The 20,688-nt window shown below is 37.6% G+C and overlaps 1 protein-coding gene and 1 pseudogene across 7 annotated transcripts; one reads left to right on the forward strand and one right to left on the reverse strand.

Moving 5' to 3' along the window:
* Positions 1-1,678: 1,678 nt before the first annotated feature.
* On the reverse strand, positions 1,679-11,751 carry LOC148861241 (uncharacterized). Of its 7 annotated transcripts, none has more exons than XR_016113210.1 (5): positions 11,438-11,748; positions 10,344-10,937; positions 2,348-2,647; positions 2,156-2,253; positions 1,679-1,856 (listed from the first exon to the last, which is right to left on the reverse strand). XR_016113210.1 is itself a non-coding variant. In XM_088985869.1 (5 exons), exons 2-4 carry the CDS (start codon positions 10,867-10,869, stop codon positions 2,196-2,198), a joined length of 879 nt encoding a protein of 292 aa, XP_088841995.1. In that variant the 5' UTR covers positions 10,870-10,937; positions 11,438-11,681; the 3' UTR covers positions 1,679-1,856; positions 2,156-2,195. The 7 variants fall into 7 exon arrangements, 6 of the variants coding, with proteins under 6 accessions (XP_088841995.1, XP_088841999.1, XP_088841996.1 ...); XM_088985869.1 differs by having other exon boundaries at positions 2,353-2,647; positions 11,438-11,681; XM_088985873.1 differs by lacking the exon at positions 11,438-11,748 and having other exon boundaries at positions 2,353-2,632.
* A 1,938-nt stretch (positions 11,752-13,689) lies between these two features.
* Positions 13,690-19,829, forward strand: LOC148861242 (cytidine deaminase 1-like; annotated as a pseudogene).
* The last annotated feature ends 859 nt before the right edge of the window (positions 19,830-20,688 follow it).

A 20,688-nucleotide genomic window follows, 5' to 3' on the forward strand; every position in this document is an offset into this window, starting at 1 on the left:
TGCTATTCACATTACTGAGCAGTATATTTTTCTCCAACAGTTGCATTTGGCACTCAAAGATGGTAAAAATGTAGAATAGTGGGGATAGTTATCAAACCAAGATTTCAAAGCATCAATTTATTGGTTTATTTATTATTTTAATTTTTTTGGTTGATATGGAATGAGAATTGGTCCATATTCAATTATAGTTCAATATTCATAAACACCACAAACTGCAGACGTATGACGTATCCGATACGAGCTCGGATCTGCTACCCACATCTGTAGGCATGGATGTGGGAACATGGGGGAGCAGATCCCGAGTCATCCGACACCATCATTGTCAACCTCAAACCAGTCATCCCATACCTCACACTCGGTGCTCAGATTGGGGTGAAGCTGAAAGAGTCTTGGCCACTATTTTTGCAAAAAAAAAAAGGCTTAATTTGAAAAGAATTTTATCTCTTAGTACTATTTTGTCAGTTCGGGGACAGATAGGGTGGATCAAGGTTCAAAGTAACGATACATATCGGCCCGTAATGGCCAATATATATATCATTTTAGAACCCTTTTTATACGCCCCTACAGTGGGTGTATCGGGGGTCTGACCAGTTCAGGGGGTGGAGGAGCCCTAAACCGGCCCCCCTGAACTGGTTGCGAAAAAAATAGAAAAAAATGTAACTAAAAGCAGTATCAATTTGCCTGATATGTCCCTACCGGCATATCAGGTGTATTGATATTTTCAACCTTGGGGTGGACCACTAGAATTTTATCTCGAGCGACCTTTAGTCAAAAGAAATTCGATGATAGAAATACATTTCTTCACTCACAAAACGTCAACATCTTACTCGAATGCTGGTCAGGTCTCATAAGGTTCAAACAAGGTTCAAAATATCGATATGCCCGATATGCTGGTAGGGGCATATCAGGCGAATCAATACTGTTTTTTGTTGCTTTATTTTTTATTTTTTTTTTCACAACCAGTTCAGGGGGGCCAGTTTAGAGCTCCTCCACCCCCTGAACCAATAAGACCCCCGATACACCCATTGTAGGGGTCCCAGAACAATACTATCGGTCGATACAGGCCGATACTTTGAACCTTAGGTTCAAAGTCACCCCAAGAAAACAAAAGGGTGTATCAGTATTTGATTCGTACATTTTTATATATATTATTTTCAAACATTGGCCTGAGTACAATTAACCTTAAAAATGTCTGGCACTTTGGAAAATCAAGTTTTTAACAAGCTATTCGAGCTTGTCTCATGAAAAAATTGATTCGATTCGATCTAAACCAAAATTTGAATCAAACTCGAGCCTAATATATAAACTCATTTCTCATTTGTTAATCAAACCAAACTCAAACCCAATAAAGCTTGGCTCATGAGACTCACAAAATAATCGAGCTTTTACATATATACATATATATATTTATATTATTATATATAAATATATAATAATAACCAATTTTTGTACTTCATAATTTTTTATATATATATTTTTTGTTTTTATAAAATATTTGGTTCACAGTCAAATTCGAACCGAACTGAATTCGAACTCACAAGCAATAAACTTGAGTCAAATTCGAAGTCTAAGTCTAATTCTAGTCAAAAGCTCTAACTCGAACTCGAGCCTAATGGTTTATTGGCGAATCAAATTCGAATAACTAAATATTTGGTCCGGCTTGACTCGAATCCACCCCTTCCTGCGAATGCAATATGTCGATAATTTGAAAGAGATTTGCAAACACGCTTGATGTATCCACATAAATCCAATCATAATAACCATTTAATCTAATACTCGGGAATAATGTGGATCGGTGGTAACTAACTGGACATGAAACTCACATTATGCTGGTTCTAAGTCAAAACTTTCAATACCTGCGACAGAAATCAAAAACGATAGCGTGAGAGAGAGAGAGAGAGAGAGCTTGCAATTCAACAATAGCCTAAAAAATGGAAATATGGAACGGAAATGTAAATCCACTGAATTAGTAATTACCCCACCATGAGTTATTGTACAAGGAAAGAACCATTTCATGCGTTTAAACTTCAAAAAGCAGATTCTCTTATATATTTACAAACCCAAATCACCAAAATGAACTTTTACAGACATCAATTTACAAGGAGATGAAGATTCAAGTCTATTTACTGAAACCAGCCAAGCACCTCGGATATACCAGGGCGTTAGTGACATTCTTTGACATGTTCTCCATATCATCATGCAACTCTACTCGCATTTTCCTGGGGACCCGACCCAGAGACGACCTCTACTGAACTGAAATTGATAGAAATGAATTACCACCATGTTAGCAATGCAAGAAATAAATGCTCCCATCAACGTTTAACCAGTGGGAAAATAGAAGCTATACCGTACATGAGAGATGCAGAAAGAGTTCTGTTAGCATCACTTGTTGCAAGCGTTGGGGCAGGAGTACCGTTGGCATCACTTGCTGAAAGCTTTGATGCAGAAAGAATCCCCTTGGCATCACTCACTGAAAACTTTGATGCAGAAAGTGTTCCATTGGCAACGCTATCTGAATGATTTGGTGCAGGAAGAGTTTCATTGGCACCTCTTGCTGAATGATTCTTGTAATGCCGAATCGAAATCAATCCCATTGTTGTAGGAGATCCATTGAAATTCAAAATTGAACGGCCTATGGAGCACATTCCTATTGAATCAAACATAAAATATCAAGGAAAGGGATGATTTTGGTGGTTCAAACTAACCTTAAGTTTGTAAGACGGTGCTTGAATTGGAATATGCTTAAGATCGGGGAAACATAAGTTTCAGTTCTGAAGATGAAATCCGATTTAACACTTGAAAGAAAAACAATGATGAAATCCAACCTTACACTTCAAATTAAGAAAAACAAAGAGGTTCCTAGAATTATTATTCAGGTTGGATAGCCTTTAGACTGGTTGCAAAGTTCAGCTGATTATGTTTCTCTACCATTTGAAAAAAAAAATGGTTGGTGTATTTAAACAACCAATGGATCCCCCTTCAAGACTTTCTGGCTACTCTTCAAACAAAGCACCAATTCAATTTAGGCCAATTTTGGAAGTGCTTATTTGAAAAATAAGTGCTTATTCTAACAAGCACTTATGAGCATTTGGTGAAAAAGCATTTATTTTAAACAGGGGTAGTATAGGTATTTTAAAAATGATGTGGTGGGATAGGCTAGAAAGGAAATATGCACTTAAAAATAAGCCAAAAATTTGGGCTTCTCAAATAAGTGCTTATTGGTGTGGTTCCAGCCCGAAATAAGTGTTTATTCAAATAAGCACTTATTTTTAAGCACTCCCAAACTTAGCCTTAGCACAGTTCACAAAATGAATTTTCCACCAACAAAATAAATCATAATCGGTGGCATGGGGTTGCCTCAAAAAATAGGTCTACTTATGTTTTATCCAAATAGAACCAGCAAACAAACGGTAAAGGAATAAATAAATGAAATGCTAGAGGCCAATTAGAGATCAATAAGAAGCTTAGACCAAAACCCAGTAATTAATAGTCATCTTAGAATGGGAAAGCCATTACTGAAAGGAACAGTGAACAAAAACAAACTGGGAATGCATCATTTCCACATCCACTAGCAATATCAATGCAACTTTAAACAAAGATGTACTAAGCCGCATATAATGATAAAAAGCAACAGACCTCCGACAGAACATTAAAATATCTACTAATTTTCTCACAAATTAATGTTGAAAAGAATATAGGATTTGAAATCCATCAGGACTTGTATAAAGGTAAAAGTTGGACTTTAAGAGCGCATGCTTCCATACAATCATTTGCCAAACATTTCACAGAGAAACACCAAGAAGACAGCTTTCCTTCAAGGCAATTACCTAATCAATTTGACAATGAAATCCATATACTACGACAATTTTTTTGGAAGAAGGAGATTCCAAGGTCGAACGGGGTTTGTTCAAAGAAAACATTAGTCCCATGGATATAAATACATGTAATAAAGGAGGCATAAAGGCTGACCGAGAAGCTGAGAATAACTTTCAATTGGACAAGCAAACAGCCAACCTTATGGCTGATATGCTGGTAAGACTAGTAAAATAGTAAATAGAATAGTTGTCAGGTGATTAGGTGATAAGGACCCTCATGGAGGGTCACCTCACTTGATTGCTTACCTTTTTTGTACATGATGCAATAAAATACTCCTGTATTCTTTATTTCTTGGGATTATAATAACAAAATAGACATTATAACTAAACATGAACCAATAAGCAAAATTCTGCCCAATCAAGACACACACACGTTTCTTAATTGTTAGAGTTGATTCAACACACATGTTGGTCTATGCTGTCCTAAACCCTCAAAGACTTCAAAACATGAACCAATATGCAAAATTCTGCGCAATCAAGACACAAACACACAGATAATAGGGGCTCAATCCACTCATTCTTTTCTTCTTTCCCTAGGACTAAAATAGGAACTCAAACCCTATATTTTCTGAATTTTCTTTGGTTTTCTAAATTTTCTTCTCATGAATATGTTGATGTTCTATGTCTTAATACGAAATCCCTATATTTTCAGCTCATGTAAGCCTATTTTTAGCTTTCCAGTTTTTTACCAAACATGGCTTAACGGCTTTCCAGGATTCTTAGCTCATGTAACACCAGAAGCCGCTATGTGAAAGCCCTTCCAAACAGGCACTAAAACTTTTGCTAAACTCTCATGAACATGGATCCCAGTTTATCTTTTCATGCTCATGCTAGGGCGTTCTCCACAAACTATGAAAACAGAACAAACCGGAGAAACAGGATTCATGACCCCATATAGTTGGACCCAAAAAATAGAAATGAAGACAAAGTATCAGCCATTCTCTATGGCCCTGAAATTCTTATTATCTTTAGCTCATTGTAGGAGAATACAATCGATGGATTAATTTACAGCAAGATCATGACGCAAGTCCTCAACAAGGAATAAGAAACATAATCCACTGCTTTCTTGAAAAAGAAAGTAAACAAAAAGAAATAATGGTATCAAAATAGAAAAATAACTAGAAAGGAAAAACATCTCCTTTCTAGAATAAGTATCGAAATTATATTTAGTTTAAATATGAGAAAATTCAGTATAGAAGACCAAATTCAAAAGCCAGTTCTAAGCAAAGCCCGCTAATAGAAAATTGGAGCAAACTTCTAAGTTTTAAAAAGTGAGCATAAAGAAGAAAAAGAAATAGGACCTATTTGTTAAGCTTAAACCAAAAGCTCATATAAAAACAAGAAAAGATTCAAAGAATCTGGTCTGGTTCTGTGAAGAAAACTAAGAGCAGAAAACCGAAAGAAGAATAACAAAAACCAAATATCCAACAGTTTTGAACTTCACTTCAATCTAGTGGCATATGAAACATAAACCATATTTAAGTTTCTTCTCTAGAAAATAGACAAATCATATTGAAATTTCACAGTTGTTTTTTGAGTTATGGTTAATTGAGCATAAAGGGTAAATTTTGGGTTAAAAAAAAAAGTTAGCAACATGTAATATCACATGCTAACAGATCTGGACAGATTATTAAAGATGTCTTTGTCTGATGACATCATCAGACAGGGATGTATCAGTCCAATTTCAAAAGTGAGGGGAGGTTTCAGTATTTATGAGAAAACTTCAGGAAGGTTTAAGTCTTACCAAAAATAGATACGAGAAGAACTATTGTTGTTTTAGGTGGTGTCAAATTGTTAACAAAAATAAAAACACAGTTGCAAATTTCATTTCCATGCAACCAATGATTCAACATAACAATAGATGTCTCATATAATGGTCAAAGATAAATCAGTGCAACGTATATTGTGCTCATAACTCAAAAATCTATTGAGACAGCTAATATAAATTTCTTATGCTTACTATATATATATATATATATATAAATCTCTTTAAGTTGCTGATCATATATATATATATATATATATATGATCAGCAACTTAAAGAGATTTATTAGATCTTAAAAGGAAGAATAGACAACAAGTTGTTAGAAGTAACACCTAATACAGCAGAGAGTCCCACTACCCAACTAACATTGAGCCCAAAACAAATGATGTCTATTCACTCCTTGTTTAGCTAAGCCATCCACCAAACCATTAGCAGACCTCCTAACCCATCTTAACTGGAATTCAATGTTTTAAAATGCAGAGGCGTGACGCGAGGCATTCCACTACCTAGAGGCATGAGGTGTAGTTCAGAACATAAGAGGCCTCAAGAACACAAGGAGGCGTAAGCCTCCTTAACAAGAGGGGGATGAGGAGGAAGGAGGATCTCACTTTTCTTTATTTTTAATAAAAAACTTTTATATTAAGAAGAATGAAGTTTCCCCCGGCCCACTTTCATTCCCCTTATCTTTTCTTCCCTTTTCTTTTGTATTTTGTTTATTCTCTTTCTTTTTCTTTCCCTTCCCTTTCCTTTCCTTTTTTTTTTTGTCTTTTTATATTTAATGTGCATGAGGCGCATGTGGTGTATGCCCCTAGAACACCTCATGAAAAATATGTATGAGGCGTATGCCTCTTGCACCCGAGCGTACGCCTCAGAGGTATCAGCGCCTCTGGCATATGCCTCAGGGCGTTTTGGGGGCACCTCGCCTGGAGGCGTGCCTCCAGGTGCATGCCTCCCACACCTTTTAAAACACTGAACTGGATTTGCATGTCTTGACAGCATCTTGAACTGCCTGAGATCATTTTGTATTGCAATAATACCCCTTCTCTTTTTTTAGCCAGCCAATGACTATTTTTGAATCTCCTACTATTAATCTTGTAATCCCTATTTCCTTGGCTTTTTGCACCCAAACAATAGCTGCCAAGAGCTCAGCTCTCACTAAATCACCCTGCTCAATACTCAATAGCTCTGAAAACAAGCCACAAATGATCCCACCCCCATCCCCAATTACTCCAATTTCAGAGGGATCCAGATTACAAAACTACTTCCATCAAAGTTAAGTTTCATCCAGCCTTCACTTTGGGGGAGACCAAACCCCCAAGACCTTTTGTTTCCTAGAAGAAGAAAAGGCAATCGACCTCCAGTTTCGGAAAAAGTCCTCCATTGAAAAAATCAGAGAATAGCTTCAAAGTCCTCACCCAATGAGCAACACAAACAGTAATAGTCTCCAAGATTATTTCCTTGTTTCTTTCTTTGTCCTCAAAAATTCTTAAGTTCCTTTCCTCCCAAACGGTCCACATGGTCACAGCTCTCGTACACTTCCCTAAAATTCTGCCCTTTCTTTTTGTGCATCTCACAAAGGATGGGCTAAAGAGACTTTCCAAACTAACAGGAGAGATCCATCTGCAACCAAAGAGAGAGCAGAACCATTCCCAAATACAACAAGCAGAACCATTTATTATGGTTAGTATTAATAAACAATATCCATTTGCAACTGTTGAAACATTCTCCAGTGAATTTCACTGTGCCACTGACATGGGCTAAGCATAGATTGGATAACTAGAACCCATTTGAGCCCATTTACCCCATTAAACTGGCTTAAAAAATACCAAAACTGTTCATGTTGGCACAAGGGTAAAAGTGGTAGTGGGATTGGATGTCTAGAGCCCATTTTACCCCATTAAACTGGCTTCAAGGGTAAAAATGGTAACAGAGAAAAAACAACCAAGAAAGTAGTTGCTGCAAAAGAAAATGGGTAAGGGAAATTGTCTCACTTACCCAAGAAAACTTTCTGACAAAAGAACATGGATAAATGCATTTATCCAAGTGAACACATTCCTGGCAAAGGAACTAGGCCTTGGGGATAAAATAATCATTCAAATAGCACATTTTAAAATTGAAATATTATCAGCATTCATCTTTATTACCTATTTTAGAAGTTATCAAATTCCACCTAAAAAGGACCCATTCAATGCAATTTGGGCACAAACTTCTATTAGCATTAGACACTTGAACTAGGGAAAAAGGAAACCCAAATTTATGTAGTCATTATTAAAAGTTAATGATAATGGATTGTAATTTGGGCAGATCCCAATTTTGATAAAGGGGGTATACTCCTAATAGTAATCAATCAGTGCATTTTTATAATGACAAAAGTACCCCTATTTCTTCATATCTATCACTATAAATGGGTGCATCTTCTCTCTTCCTGTCCCTGGTTTGTCAAAAAATAGAATTTGCTCAAACCATGTCAATGTCCTGTCAACTGCAATCTAAGCAAAGAAGTTTGGATAGGAAAACTTCAAACCCAAGTTGCATAATGTCATAAACCAGGGAAAAACATAATGAGTTTCATTTAACAGCAACCAGTTGAAAGATTCCACCCAAAAAACAACTACAATGTAGTGTTCAGTTGTGCGTCATTTTTCAAAACTTTGACCTCTAATCACCCTGGGGTCCAATTCCCAGTCTGAGAAGTCTGGTGTTGCCCTATTCCCCCTAAAGTGGGTGCTTTCTGCTGGGAGGTCTACCACAGTGCAATTAACACCTGTGATCTGATGCAGAGGAAGAGGCCTGATGGTGCCTTTCTCCTAATTGGTGTTGTTTGTGTGAATCAAATGGTGAAACTACTCATCATACATTTGTTTCCTGTCCTGTAGCTAGCAGCATTTGGGATTGTTTTTTATTTTCTCTTTGGATGCAGGTGGGATACCCCGGTGTGCCTGGGGGGACTGTTTGATGCCTCCACATTCAAATGGCCAAAAAGAAGAGGAAGAAGTCTATGGAGATGCACACAGGCAGCAGTACTGTGGATGTTATGGGAGGAAAGAAATCAGAGAATCTTTGAAGTGAAGAAAAGGTGTAAGAATCTACTGATAGAAGGGATTATGATTAAAGTAATTTCATGGGTGAAATCCATGGACTTATTTTCAGACTTTACTATGGATGATATAATCAGGAACTGGAAGACTGTAGCATCCTTGTCATCTGCAAAAGAGAAGGAAGTAAGAAGTTGGGATCCTCATGAATCTGGACTCCTTAAATTAAACTTTGATGGGAGCAGCTTTGGCAACCCAGAGGTGGCTGGAATTGATGGGGCCATAAGAGATGACAGGGGAACAGTAGTGGGGCTGTACTCGAGCCCTATTGGTTGGGGAGACCCCATTACAGCTGAACTAAAGGCAGTGGTCTTCGGAATACAACAAGCCATGGAAATAGGGATCAGGAAGTTGGTTGTAGAAGGCGACTCCAAAGTAGTTATAAGTTGGCTAAAGCAAGATGGAAAAACTCCTTGGGTATTCAGAAACGAGATCAAGAAACTTAATCATATTACAAAGGATATGCAGATATTATCATACCAGTGGACTCCAAGAGAAGCAAATGGATTTGTGGACCAGCTAGCGAAACAAGGGGCTAATAGGGAACACTGTTTCTGGGCTCAGTTGTAAGGATGTAAAGCAAATCTTAGATGGAATCTTAAAGGAAAATGGGGTAGCCGAGGCTACTCAATCTCTGTACTAATTTTCATATCTCTTTATTAATAAAAGCACTTTTACTGATAAAAAAAAAAAAAAAAACAACTACAATGTACTAACAACTCTTACCAATTTGCAATAGAGCACGCAATACATAAGCAGGCCTCTTGTGAAGGTTATGGAGGATTGAATCAGAGCTACTACAAAGATTGTTTTTTTGATGAATTACAAAGATTGTTAGATACAAATATAATTTATTGATTAATAAATAATTCATCTATTAATAGTCAATAGTAAGAAAATACAATATAAAACTGTTACATGTTAATGTTTCTTAAGCATAGTAGATCAAGTAGGCCATAACGGAAAATTATAATATCCATATTATCTGTAAGAATAACGGATGTGATCAGAACAATAACACCACAAGCTTTGAACAGTACATGCAGGATCCAGACCACAATATCCAGCAAAGACGAGGATAATCATATGATAGCCCCAATGTTTTCTTTTTTCCTTTTTTTTTTTTGATAAATGTATGATAGCTCCAATATTGCATGTACTAAGTGCAACATCAGATCATATTCACAGTTGAAAAGTAGTAACAGCAGCACAATCATAGTAGAAGATGGACAATTTTTTTTTTTTTCTGTAACGCTAAACAACAGGTATATAAGTCTTTAAATATTAAATTTGGATTAACCAAAAAGTAGGAAAAATACAGTAAAGATCAATTATGAGCAATGCCACAGTGCAATCACAAGTCAAGAGTCAAATCCTAACTAAATGAAATTAAGAAAAGTAAAGCTTTTTTAGAGTTCAGTCCCCTCAGATTTGTTTTATTGGTTTCTCAAATGTATTTACGCACCCCCCCCTCCCCTTTAACACTGACCCGCACTGTACGAACGCATTAGGAATTCCGAGGGGGACTGAACTCAAATTACCCCAAGCAAAAAATAAGACGAAGAAGAAGTACATAAGTTAAATTGAAATTCTAAAAGAGGGGATTACCTTGCAAAATAATTACAATGCAGAAGAGAACAGTGATGAGCATAGCAGACAAAGTGCTATTCGATGATGAAGCCTTAGCTGCTTTCATCTTCTTCAAAGCCTTCATCCGTTCAATTCTCGCCCTCTTCAACATAGCAATCTCCGATAACTCTTTAATCAGTTTCAAATCAGCCGCATCCAAAGATGGACCTCTGGGTGGTCGAGGAGGCTTTGGAGGTTTTTTAGACCTTGGTTTCTTACGTTTCTCCTTGGCCACTTTCTTTTCCGGGAGGCCGACCGATTCTTCCCCTCCAGAATTCTTGTCTGTCACAAACCCCTGATTCTCGGTGGAAAACTCACCAGAGTTCGAAGTAAGGCATGCATTCATGCCATCTTCACCTCTGACTGAACCACTCCAAACCCTGTTCAACAACCTCTTTACTTGTCCAATGCCTGAAATAGGTTCTTTACTTCCTTCTTCGCTAGTAATACCACCACTTTCAAGATCACTTGCATGATCTCTGTCTCTCAAAGCCATATCATCCATCAAACATACCCTATCTATTCTACTTGCGCGCTGTTCTCCCACTCTCTAAATCATGAAATCAAGCAACCCTGCGATCAATGCAAAAGGCTCATTATTCTTCAGCAAACACATAAAACGATTTCCAAGTCCTTTTTTTTAAGAATGTCGCTTTTATAGGACATTTGACTCAAGGAATCTCGTTCATAAACTAATCAAACCCTTGGAAGAAAATCCTGCATTTAGAGGAACAGATAGGCCTGGAAACCCTAGAAAACATGCTCCAGCTTAAAGTGTAGTTTCAAAAGAATCCCCACAGGACAAAGAAGCTGGGCTAAAATCAAACCCTCCCAAACCCCGGCAAACCAAAATGTAGCTATTTTAGACAATCGCCAAGCTAACACCACGCGGATAGAAAAAGGAAAAGAGATATAAAGAAAAAAAAAAAACAGAAATACAGCAACTGTTGATCAAACCTCAATCCTAGTTTTTTTATTTTTATTTTTTTGTTGATAGATAACCAAAAAAAAACTAGAACTCAGAAAATCACCCAAAACAAAACCAGTAGGAAGAAAGCATACGATGCACGTACCATAAGCAAAACGAAGAAGCCCTAGATCGCCAGGGCCCCCCCATCTATAATGAGAGCGAGGAGATAAGGATGAAATGAGGTTTTGGGAAATTTTACAGCTATACCTCTTCCTACTTCAGCACATAGAAATAGAAAGACGAGGAAAAAAAACATCAAAAAGCGAAAGAAGGAAAAATAAAAGAACGTACAGACACAGAGAGTACAAGGCTTAAAAATAGAATTATCCATTTCCATTTTTCTACCAAAAAAAAAATGGAATATCCATTCGAGGTTTAAGGAGAACCTTCGATAGCTCGTCGATGGAGGGTTTCCTCTCGTAGGTCCCACCGCCGTGGTCTATACAAATTTGTCTGGTGGTTGGTGGTGACGTAACGTTACTAGTGCCACTACACGTGTGCAAGTGTTTGCTCACTACGTGTGTCCTTTCTATGTGTGGGACCCACAATTACAATCATACTTTTGTCGTTGAGTCCATGATCGATGAGATGCATTCATATATCACAGGTGGCAAAATAAGATATTTTAGAAAGTAAGTAATTTGAACACATCGACAAAACACAAAAGTACATATTTGGGTCCTCAGACAGAAACAGAATAGAAGCTTGTGCCGGGTCGGTCTTACCCGACCGAGCCGATTATATCGGTTGGTTACGTGATTTTGTCCTGATCGGCACCTGTTCTTTCTGTTTTAAGACAAGAATCGATTATTGTGTCGGTTAAATTATTAAAAAAAATCGATTATTGTGTTAATTAAAAGGGCAAACTTAAATAAATAATATATAAGATAACTTGGTTAAAATTTTTGATTAATTAACAAATACAATTTACTATTTTATCGTCATTTTTATTTATTAAGGCTATATTATCAATTTTTTATAAACATAAATAATTAATTGATTTTAATTATTTATTTATGTATAATTGATTTTAATCAAGTCAAACCTGATTATCATCATCAGTGTTTTTGAACCGTGGTTGACTCAGACATTTGGACCATTCAGCTAGAGAACCATCTAAGCAACTGGTTCTGTTTCACTCCTAATCCATTTTTTGGCCAAAACCATTGACTTGATTAGCGATCATTGGTTTGAGCAATCAAACCATCAACCTACCCGACCCAGAGTCCTAGATCACAATTTTTGGCCTTTCTATTTTAATTATTTTTTAATTTAGGATAGGTTGTCCAATCCAACCAGATGATCAAACCATTGACCCAAAAGCCAATGGCCAAAGCGGTTCCGGTTTCGAGTCAGTTTTTAAAGCATTGGTCCTGATTAATAACCAGGGCAATTTTCAGGTTGGTGAATTTATCCTGATTAAGTGGCCACTTGAGAGGGCTTTTGGGATGCGTTTCTAGGCCCCACCCAGGAACACTAAAGTTGTATTTAGTAAAAATTCAGAAAGTCAACTTGGGCTTTCCAAATGTCCATTGTCCAAGCCACTACTCAACTCGAGTTAGGATTTGCTTCTCACAGGTTGCACCTCATAAAACCTCCCCTTGTATGTTTCAGTTATGCATCTAGAACATTTGTAATTGTAAATTTTTATTCATGGGAAGATGTTCCCATTGCATGGCTGAAACGTGCTATGAGGTCGATGTGAGGCATGCATTGTGAGGAGCAGACAAGAACTCACTCAATTCCAAAGGTTTCAACCTCTTGATTGCCACCATTGATGAAGCCAATATATGGTTTAGGCTCCTAGGCCTCCCTATGGAATGTTGGACTTTGAAAAAATTGGGCAATGTTCTCAGACAAGTGGGACTAGTTCTCAAAATGGATGAGAACACTTAAAAGAGATATAGAACTCTATTTCCTAGAGCATGTATCATTGTAAATTTGAAACGACCATTAATTCTGGAAATCCCAATAACTATAGGAGGGATAGAACACACTATCAACATCATGTATGAGAATATTAATGACCTTTGCATAGGATGTGGGTTCCTAGGCCACAAGTCCTATAATTGCCCCACCATCATTGGTGAGGGCTGGAATGAAATAAAGAAGAGAAAAAAGTATACCACAAAGAGACCAAAATTTGGTAGAAATCTAGAGTTGAGGAACGAGGGAAAGGGACATAAGTTCACCTGGTTCAAAGATAGGGAAAAAGACCTTGTGGATAAAGGCAAAGCTTTAGCCAGAATTAAAATGTTACGGCCAGGCCATACCTCCCTTGTCAAGCTCAAATGAGTGGCAAAAAACCAAATCACTATCACTGATGATTTTGAACATTCAAATGTATTTGATGTAATGGACATTGAGGACAAGTCAGAGAATGAGAAAATAATTGAAGGAAATGATGGTGATGGTGAGATTGATGATATTGAGGAAGATGATGAGAAATTTGTGGAAGATGCGAAGCAATTGTAGCATTACTTGATCAGTAGTGGGAAATTCAAAATGATGAATAGGATAAAAGTGATTCCTTAGTATTCTCTTCCCCAAAAGCCCAAATTATTGATAAAAGAAACAAAGGGAAAAATATTGTTGATATGGAAGAAATGTGTCCAAATTATGTGGCTGATGCAAACAACTACAATGAAAATATTGGTTGATGTCACCCCAAGCTGCAAAGGCAAGTTGTTGGTCTTGTTCGAGTCAATAAACCTAGAATAGTGTCTTTGTTTGAAACTAGGATTCAAAATTTAGATGAGTCGTTTTGCAAGTAGGTTACTGTTTGATGCATGGTATGTTGGGCATCCAGTAGGCTTTTCTTGGGGTATATTGATGTTTCTAAAACAATGAAATATGTAATCTTGATGTTATTTATTCCAATGAAAGAATGATATATTGTTTGGCTTTTCTTTTCTTTTCATTCCCTTTGGATGAGAAATATTTTTCATGTCTTTCAATGCCATGATCCATACATCTTTCTTGATCAAAAGGACTTTACGTTGGGGTGAAGAATGAGATGGGGGCAAAATGAAATCAAAAAATTGATATTTAGCCTTACTAGTTTAACTGCCTCGTTTGTTTGTTTTTTTTTTTTTTTTTTTTTTTTTTTTTTTTTGCTTTTAGACAAACAGACTATTACCTGAATGATTGATGAGGGACCAAGAGAAATGATCAATTGAAAATGGCCTCCAATCCTTTCTTTAATCAATCAACAATTGATAGCGGTTTGATGCCTTTGATTTATGCTAACTCAGGAGTAGTTGCTACTACAAGTCAACTCAATTGCCCTTATGCCTTAAATGTCTATCACCTAGTGTTGTCCCATTCTTTGAATTTCCACTCAACAACCAACTTTTCTCAAGAACATATTGGTGGGACTTGTTACAAGTTTTCGATCATCAATCTAGATATACTAGAAGGATAAATTGGACCCAATCAAATATATTGTTTTGTCGGGAGTAAACATTAGGATACAAACATAGGTTGACAAAAAACACAAAACAAACTTTCATTAAGTAAAAAACTGAGTACACTGAGATTTAAGGCATAAAAAAGAACAAAGTTCAATGCAAATGTGTTTTAGGCGGTAGCATGCCCACAAGCTCGAGCTCAGGGTTGTATTGGCTATCATTAATGAGGTGTTGGATAGCATATTTCAATTGTTAGCATTCATTAGTCTCATCTCATGGTTCTTATAGGCACAATAAGCCTTCTGGTTGAAATTCCTTGGACCCGTAGGAAGTTTTCAAGACAATAAATGAATGTATCATTTCTCGACCAAGATGGGTAAAAGTTGGAAATGTTGGCAAGATCACGGGCTGAATTTCTTCACTTCTTTCTTAAATGGTGTAGGATTTGAGATAAATGATGGTGTAAAAACTAGTGGCATTTCTCCTGTATGAGACATTGGCCAATCAACTTTGAAGGTCAACATGCTCATTGCTTTTTGAAGTTCTTCGGTCTTTAGTAGGTGTTGTCATCTTTCCTATTGGGAGCATTAGACTTTAGGTAAAATGCAGCCATGCATGGAATGCCTAGACTATAAGGGTTCGTACCTAGAGGGTTTCTGGGTAGAAAGCCTAGGTTTTTAGGAGAGGATGCTAAAAAGTATTTATTTGAGAGTCCTAAGATTTTATGTTTATTTCCTTATAAGGAATCAGACCGGTTGTAGCTCTCGAAAAGGCTACAAATTTGGTTATATATTTTAGTGATGCTTTAAGGGATATCGTCCGGCGTTGATGAGATCTTGAATGTTGCCTTTGAGAACTGTGCAATTGTTCGTCGAGTGCCCCGGTCCTTAGTGATAAGCGCAATGTTCGTTTAACTTGAAGTTCTTCAGTATAGGACGAAGAATTGGTTTTGGTGACAAAAGTGTTAGATGTCTGTTCTCAATTAGTTGAATAAATAATTGAGACTGCGGAGGAAGGGGAGTGAATCATCTCTTGACTCTTGTTTTGAAATGATTAATTAAAGTTTGATGCTTTTGTATTGAAGAGGAATGTTGATATATGGTAACAACTACAGTAGGTTCTTTAAGTGGATTTTTGGATGCTATGCGGATTTTCTCGTGCTTATTTGAACTTCTTTCTTTTCTAAAGAAAAAAAAAGATATGTGCATTAGCCTCTTGCAATTGATGAAAGTCTTGAAAAGCTCGTCCTATCATTAATGAATAGAAGGGTTCTCTAAGTGACTTCATGAAAATTTTAATTGCATCACCCTCTAGAAAGGGTTCCTTCACTTTGATAGACATAATTTTCTATCATTTCAAGTACATGGAGAAGTTTTCATATGATCCTTGAGTAAGGTGCTCTAAATCACCCCATGTTGGTAATGGTTGGAAATCAAAATTCGTGATAAATTGTTCTACTAATTTGTTCTATTTTTTCTGGGAGTCTAAGTTGAGCCATGTATACCAATCCAAAGTTTTTCCTTTTAGGCTCCTGAAAAATTGTTAGGCTAACAATCTACCATTATCCAAGTTGAAACATATCTATGCAATAAATAAGGATGTGAGCTCTAGGACAACTAGATCCATCATACTTGTGAAATTTTAGGATTTTAATCTTCTAAGGAAGGTCAAAATTGGGGTGAGGGCATAAAGCATTGAACTCAATTATCTCTTCTAGTTGGGATGCTCATATGTTTTTCATGTCTTCCTTTATCTTGAATAATTCTTCTTGATGGCTAGAGCACAATTAGTGGTGGATATGAATCGAGCATTTCATGAGCTATTCGAGCTTGGCTCGTGAAAAGCTCAACTCGGCTTGGACCAACTCGAGCTTCGATTCGAATTCAAGCTCTAATAATATTTGTACATATATTATACTTCTGGAAAGAATGTTAATGGTGGGGATATAGATGTATCATGGCCCCATTCACATCCTATTCTAACTTTTAAATCTAAGAAAGATAACTGGGTTGGCGTGTTATGGGATATATTATAAAAATATATATTACCCTATATGGAAAGAGTGTTATTGGTGGGGATACAAATGTATCATGGCCCATTCACATCATATTCTAACTTTTAAATCTAAGAAAGATAACTGGGTTGGGGGGGTTATGTGCTATATTATAAAAAATATATATACCCTATATGGAAAGAATGTTATTGGTGGGGCATGGCCCCATTCACATCCTATTCTAACTTTTAAATCTAAGAAAGATAACCGGGTTGAGGGTTATGGGCTATATTATAAAAAAAATTATATACCCTACAGAATTAACAGTGCTCCCACACGTTAGTATAACTCAAAAGAAAAAAAGAAAAAAAGAAAAAAAAAACAATGACTAGGGATCCAGCATGAATAAGGTTGGTAAACAAAAAATTGGATATACTTAACATTTGAGATCCGACTCCAGAAACTAGTTCTATGGTGAAGAAAAGATGGATAGGAAATTCGTATTTAGCCATTGAAAAATGTATGAAATGTCGATATATCTTTCTGCAATTCAAGAACCACAGTTGGGTTGGCAAAGGGCCATATATAAGCGGATACTATCTACAATTTTCGATTTCAGTTCACAAAAGTTGACAAAAGAAGAAAGGGTTGCAGCATTAGCGTTGATTAATGACATAGGAAGTAGCAACATCCATTAATGACATGTAATGAAATTCTCAATTCCCATTCAGCATTAAACCATCTACAGTCCATAAAACTAAAAACCTAAAACAAACACGAGAATAATAATTATAAGAAAGGCATCCATGAGTATACAAAACTAATTAACTCGAAAATCAAAACAGCCACTACCCAATATATCTAAAGTTTCCCACCTTCATTGCATCAGCAGCAGTGTCCGTCGCATCAACAGCAGCATACTTCAACAGATGACCAGGGATGTATCCTAAGAATCACAATTGGAGTGAACTTCACTTAAAGTTTCTTTCGCCTTTTCGATAAGTTATTTACCCAGGTAAATGTTGTTATCTGGGTTGGGAAATACTTACCCAGGTAACTGTATTTATCCATGTTTTTTTATTTCCCAAGTAAAAAAGAAAATAACCATTTTAACTATAAAAATCCATTATTAAATGGGGCATTTTTGTCTGATTTAAGTGTTGAATTAGGAGATGAGTATACTAAGGAAAATAAACTTTCCCTGATCCCCACATTAATCTGAAAAAAGAACATGATATTCTTGGTCAATGGGACCAAAATCCTATTGACCAACTTTCCTCCCTCTCAAAATAAAAAAATAAAAAAAAAACCAAAGGTTTTTCCATATTACTACCAGCAACCACACGGACTAACTAATTGAGCCATACCCGCTTGCATAAGTTCAGGCTTATTGAGACGGCTTGCAGCTAAGGGGCCCAATTCAAGGGCATTCATACATTCAAGCCCGTAATCTCTTTTTAAGCCTGGCAACATCTTGAGTGATGCCAACACCCACAAAAGTTTTATTAGGGTCTGCAAAAAAATTCTTAAGCGATTGAGGAATCGAGTCTAAGTGAAGGAGTCGAATGATGAGACAGGCATGGTTTTTAAAAACGACTCGGAGACCGAACCTGTCAAGGGTCCGGTTATCGGGTCGAATGGTTGGACCATTCGAATCGGACGAATAGTCCATTCTAACAAAAAAAATGATCAAAATCATTCGAACGGTTAACCTCCCGGGTCAGCAGCTTGTTGACCAAAATCAATGGTTTTGGGCAAATTTCCATTTTTTGGGAAAACCGAAACTGATCACCTTTGTGATTCCTGATTTTCTAGTCCAACCATCCAATCCGATCCGGTTTTGAAAACCATGGAGGCAAGTGTTGCTTGCAAAACTGAGTTGCAGGGTTGCGACCTTGCTATTGTGGGACGACTTCAAACCATTTACAATTTAATATGAAGGTCCACGTGTGCAACTCGATGACATAAATGCTACAATCTTTTTAAGTGTGAGGACCCCAGTATTGAAAAGACCCATGCCTCTCTGTGAATGAAGTTCAACTGATGAGATATACATAGGAATTAGTTGAGTTTAAGATTCAAAGTATCGACACCTATCGACTCATTTTGACCGGCACCCCACGGATATGCCCCTACAATGGGTGTATCGGTGGTCTGACCAGTTCAGGGTGTGGCCAATACCTAAATCGACTCCTCTTGAAAAAAAAAAAACACCAAAAGGAGCATCAATTCGCCCGATATTGCTTATCGGGGACTGAATCTGTCATCTCATCGGTGTTAATTGTGAATTAAGGGAAACTTTCTTTGTTACCGGTCACTCGAATCTAAGCATCCATCGGCAACTCACTACACACCGGCGTCATGAATGCATAAACCACCGGCAGCGGAAAAAAAAATCCACCGTCCCCCCGCTCTCCCTCCCCTCCATTATCCCGTCCGATAGGAGACGTTACCCCAGAGATTCAGTCCCATTTCCTGTCCCAAAGATTTGGTCCCAACGATCTACTGGACAAGGATGTGCCATGGAGCCCCATCACAACGGCATGACCTCCAGCAACAACGACCATGATGACGGTGTAGTTAAGATTAACAGCAAGGCCAATCGATGTTGTAGCAACGGTAGAGTTGTATTGGATTATAGGAAGAAACTGAAGTATGCAGCACTTGAAGCGGCGAACAAATCCCACGCGCCGTACAGTGGATGCCCATCTAGGGTGGCTCTAATGGACACCGAGGGAAAGGTCTACAAAGGTTCTTATTGGAATTGGCGGCTTATAATCCAAGCCTGGGGCAGTTCAGGCGGCGCTGGTGGCATATGTGGTGGCTGGCGGTGGTGGCGGTGGCGGGTACGAGAAGATCATGGTAGGGGCATTGGTGGAGAAGAAAGGAGCAATGGTGGGACAGGAAGGCACGACAATGGCTGTTGCTACAATCTGTATCGCCACGATGTGATTTTGTCGTATTCCAGTGCAATTCAGCTCCCTCCCTCAAAATATAAAAAGCCATGTTAATGTGTTATTGATCGATTTGAAGATAGCGTTAGCATTATTGATTTTGGAGGGATGAAATCATTTCGGATCGATTATCTTCAATTCGTTGTACCAAAGAAACTTATCTCTCCACTTAGGCAACGTCTCCTCAATCTGATTGCTTAGGCTCTTCCTGACCTTTACCTCTCTCTCCAACTTCTCCTTCTGCGTTATTTCCAGTAAATACAGAGAATGTGCCGAATTGGAACAACTCCCAGCGAAAACCTGACGGAGTCTTTCAGAAGAATGGACCGAGTATGCATTCATGACACCGGTGTACAGTGAATCGCCGATGAATGCTTGAGTTCGGTGGAGGAGATTAAAAAATGGCCAGTTCAACCAACCGAACGACTGATAATGAGAAAGTTTTTGTTAATTCACAGTTAAGACGGATGAGATGAAATATTCGCCTCTCATTCGAGGGTGCACTCGTCCAGTGCACCCATGAGTGCACAGAACGCGATTTGGTTGGAATTGAAATCTGACTCTTGATGGCTCTTAAATGAGTTAAATCTTTCGGCACTGATACCTACCGCATCATCGCTGGAGACTGGAGTAATGTAATCTGAACATTGGAATCGGATGCCAGCTTCCAAAGAACTAGCCTAGCCTCATTCCCCAGTCAATCAGATGTTTGAACAGAGACAGGGTCCCAGGAAAAGGCAACAGAGATATTATCGATGCACATCTGCAATGGCTGTTGGGACCAGATTTGAACTCAGAGTGGAGGCCATTTGATTGGTATAGAATTGATCTCATGGTCAAAATTGATACATCCAAAGACAGAAAATGCACAGATGATGTTGTGTACATTAAAGGTCTTTATCACCCGATAGTAGGTCCGGTCGAATATGAGTCTATTATAAATGGATCAGGTCCAATCCAATCTGATGAATACTTTTGACTATTTTGGATTGATCCA

This window comes from Nelumbo lutea, chromosome 4 (genome assembly GCF_056320005.1).
Source record: "Nelumbo lutea isolate HS-2025 chromosome 4, American lotus-T2T, whole genome shotgun sequence".
In the NCBI taxonomy this organism is placed as follows: domain Eukaryota; kingdom Viridiplantae; phylum Streptophyta; class Magnoliopsida; order Proteales; family Nelumbonaceae; genus Nelumbo; species Nelumbo lutea.

What these genes read in the sequence shown, in the direction of transcription:
- LOC148861241 (XM_088985869.1), bottom strand. Translation starts at nt 10,869, where the DNA reads ATGGATGATATGGCTTTGAGAGACAGAGATCATGCAAGTGATCTTGAA. An exon ending in CATTGTAATTATTTTGCAAG is followed by an intron (nt 2,648 to 10,343) that starts GTAATCCCCTCT and finishes TTGATTCAATAG; the next exon opens with GAATGTGCTCCATAGGCCGT. An exon ending in ACTCTTTCTGCATCTCTCAT is followed by an intron (nt 2,254 to 2,352) that starts GTACGGTATAGC and finishes TATCAATTTCAG; the next exon opens with TTCAGTAGAGGTCGTCTCTG.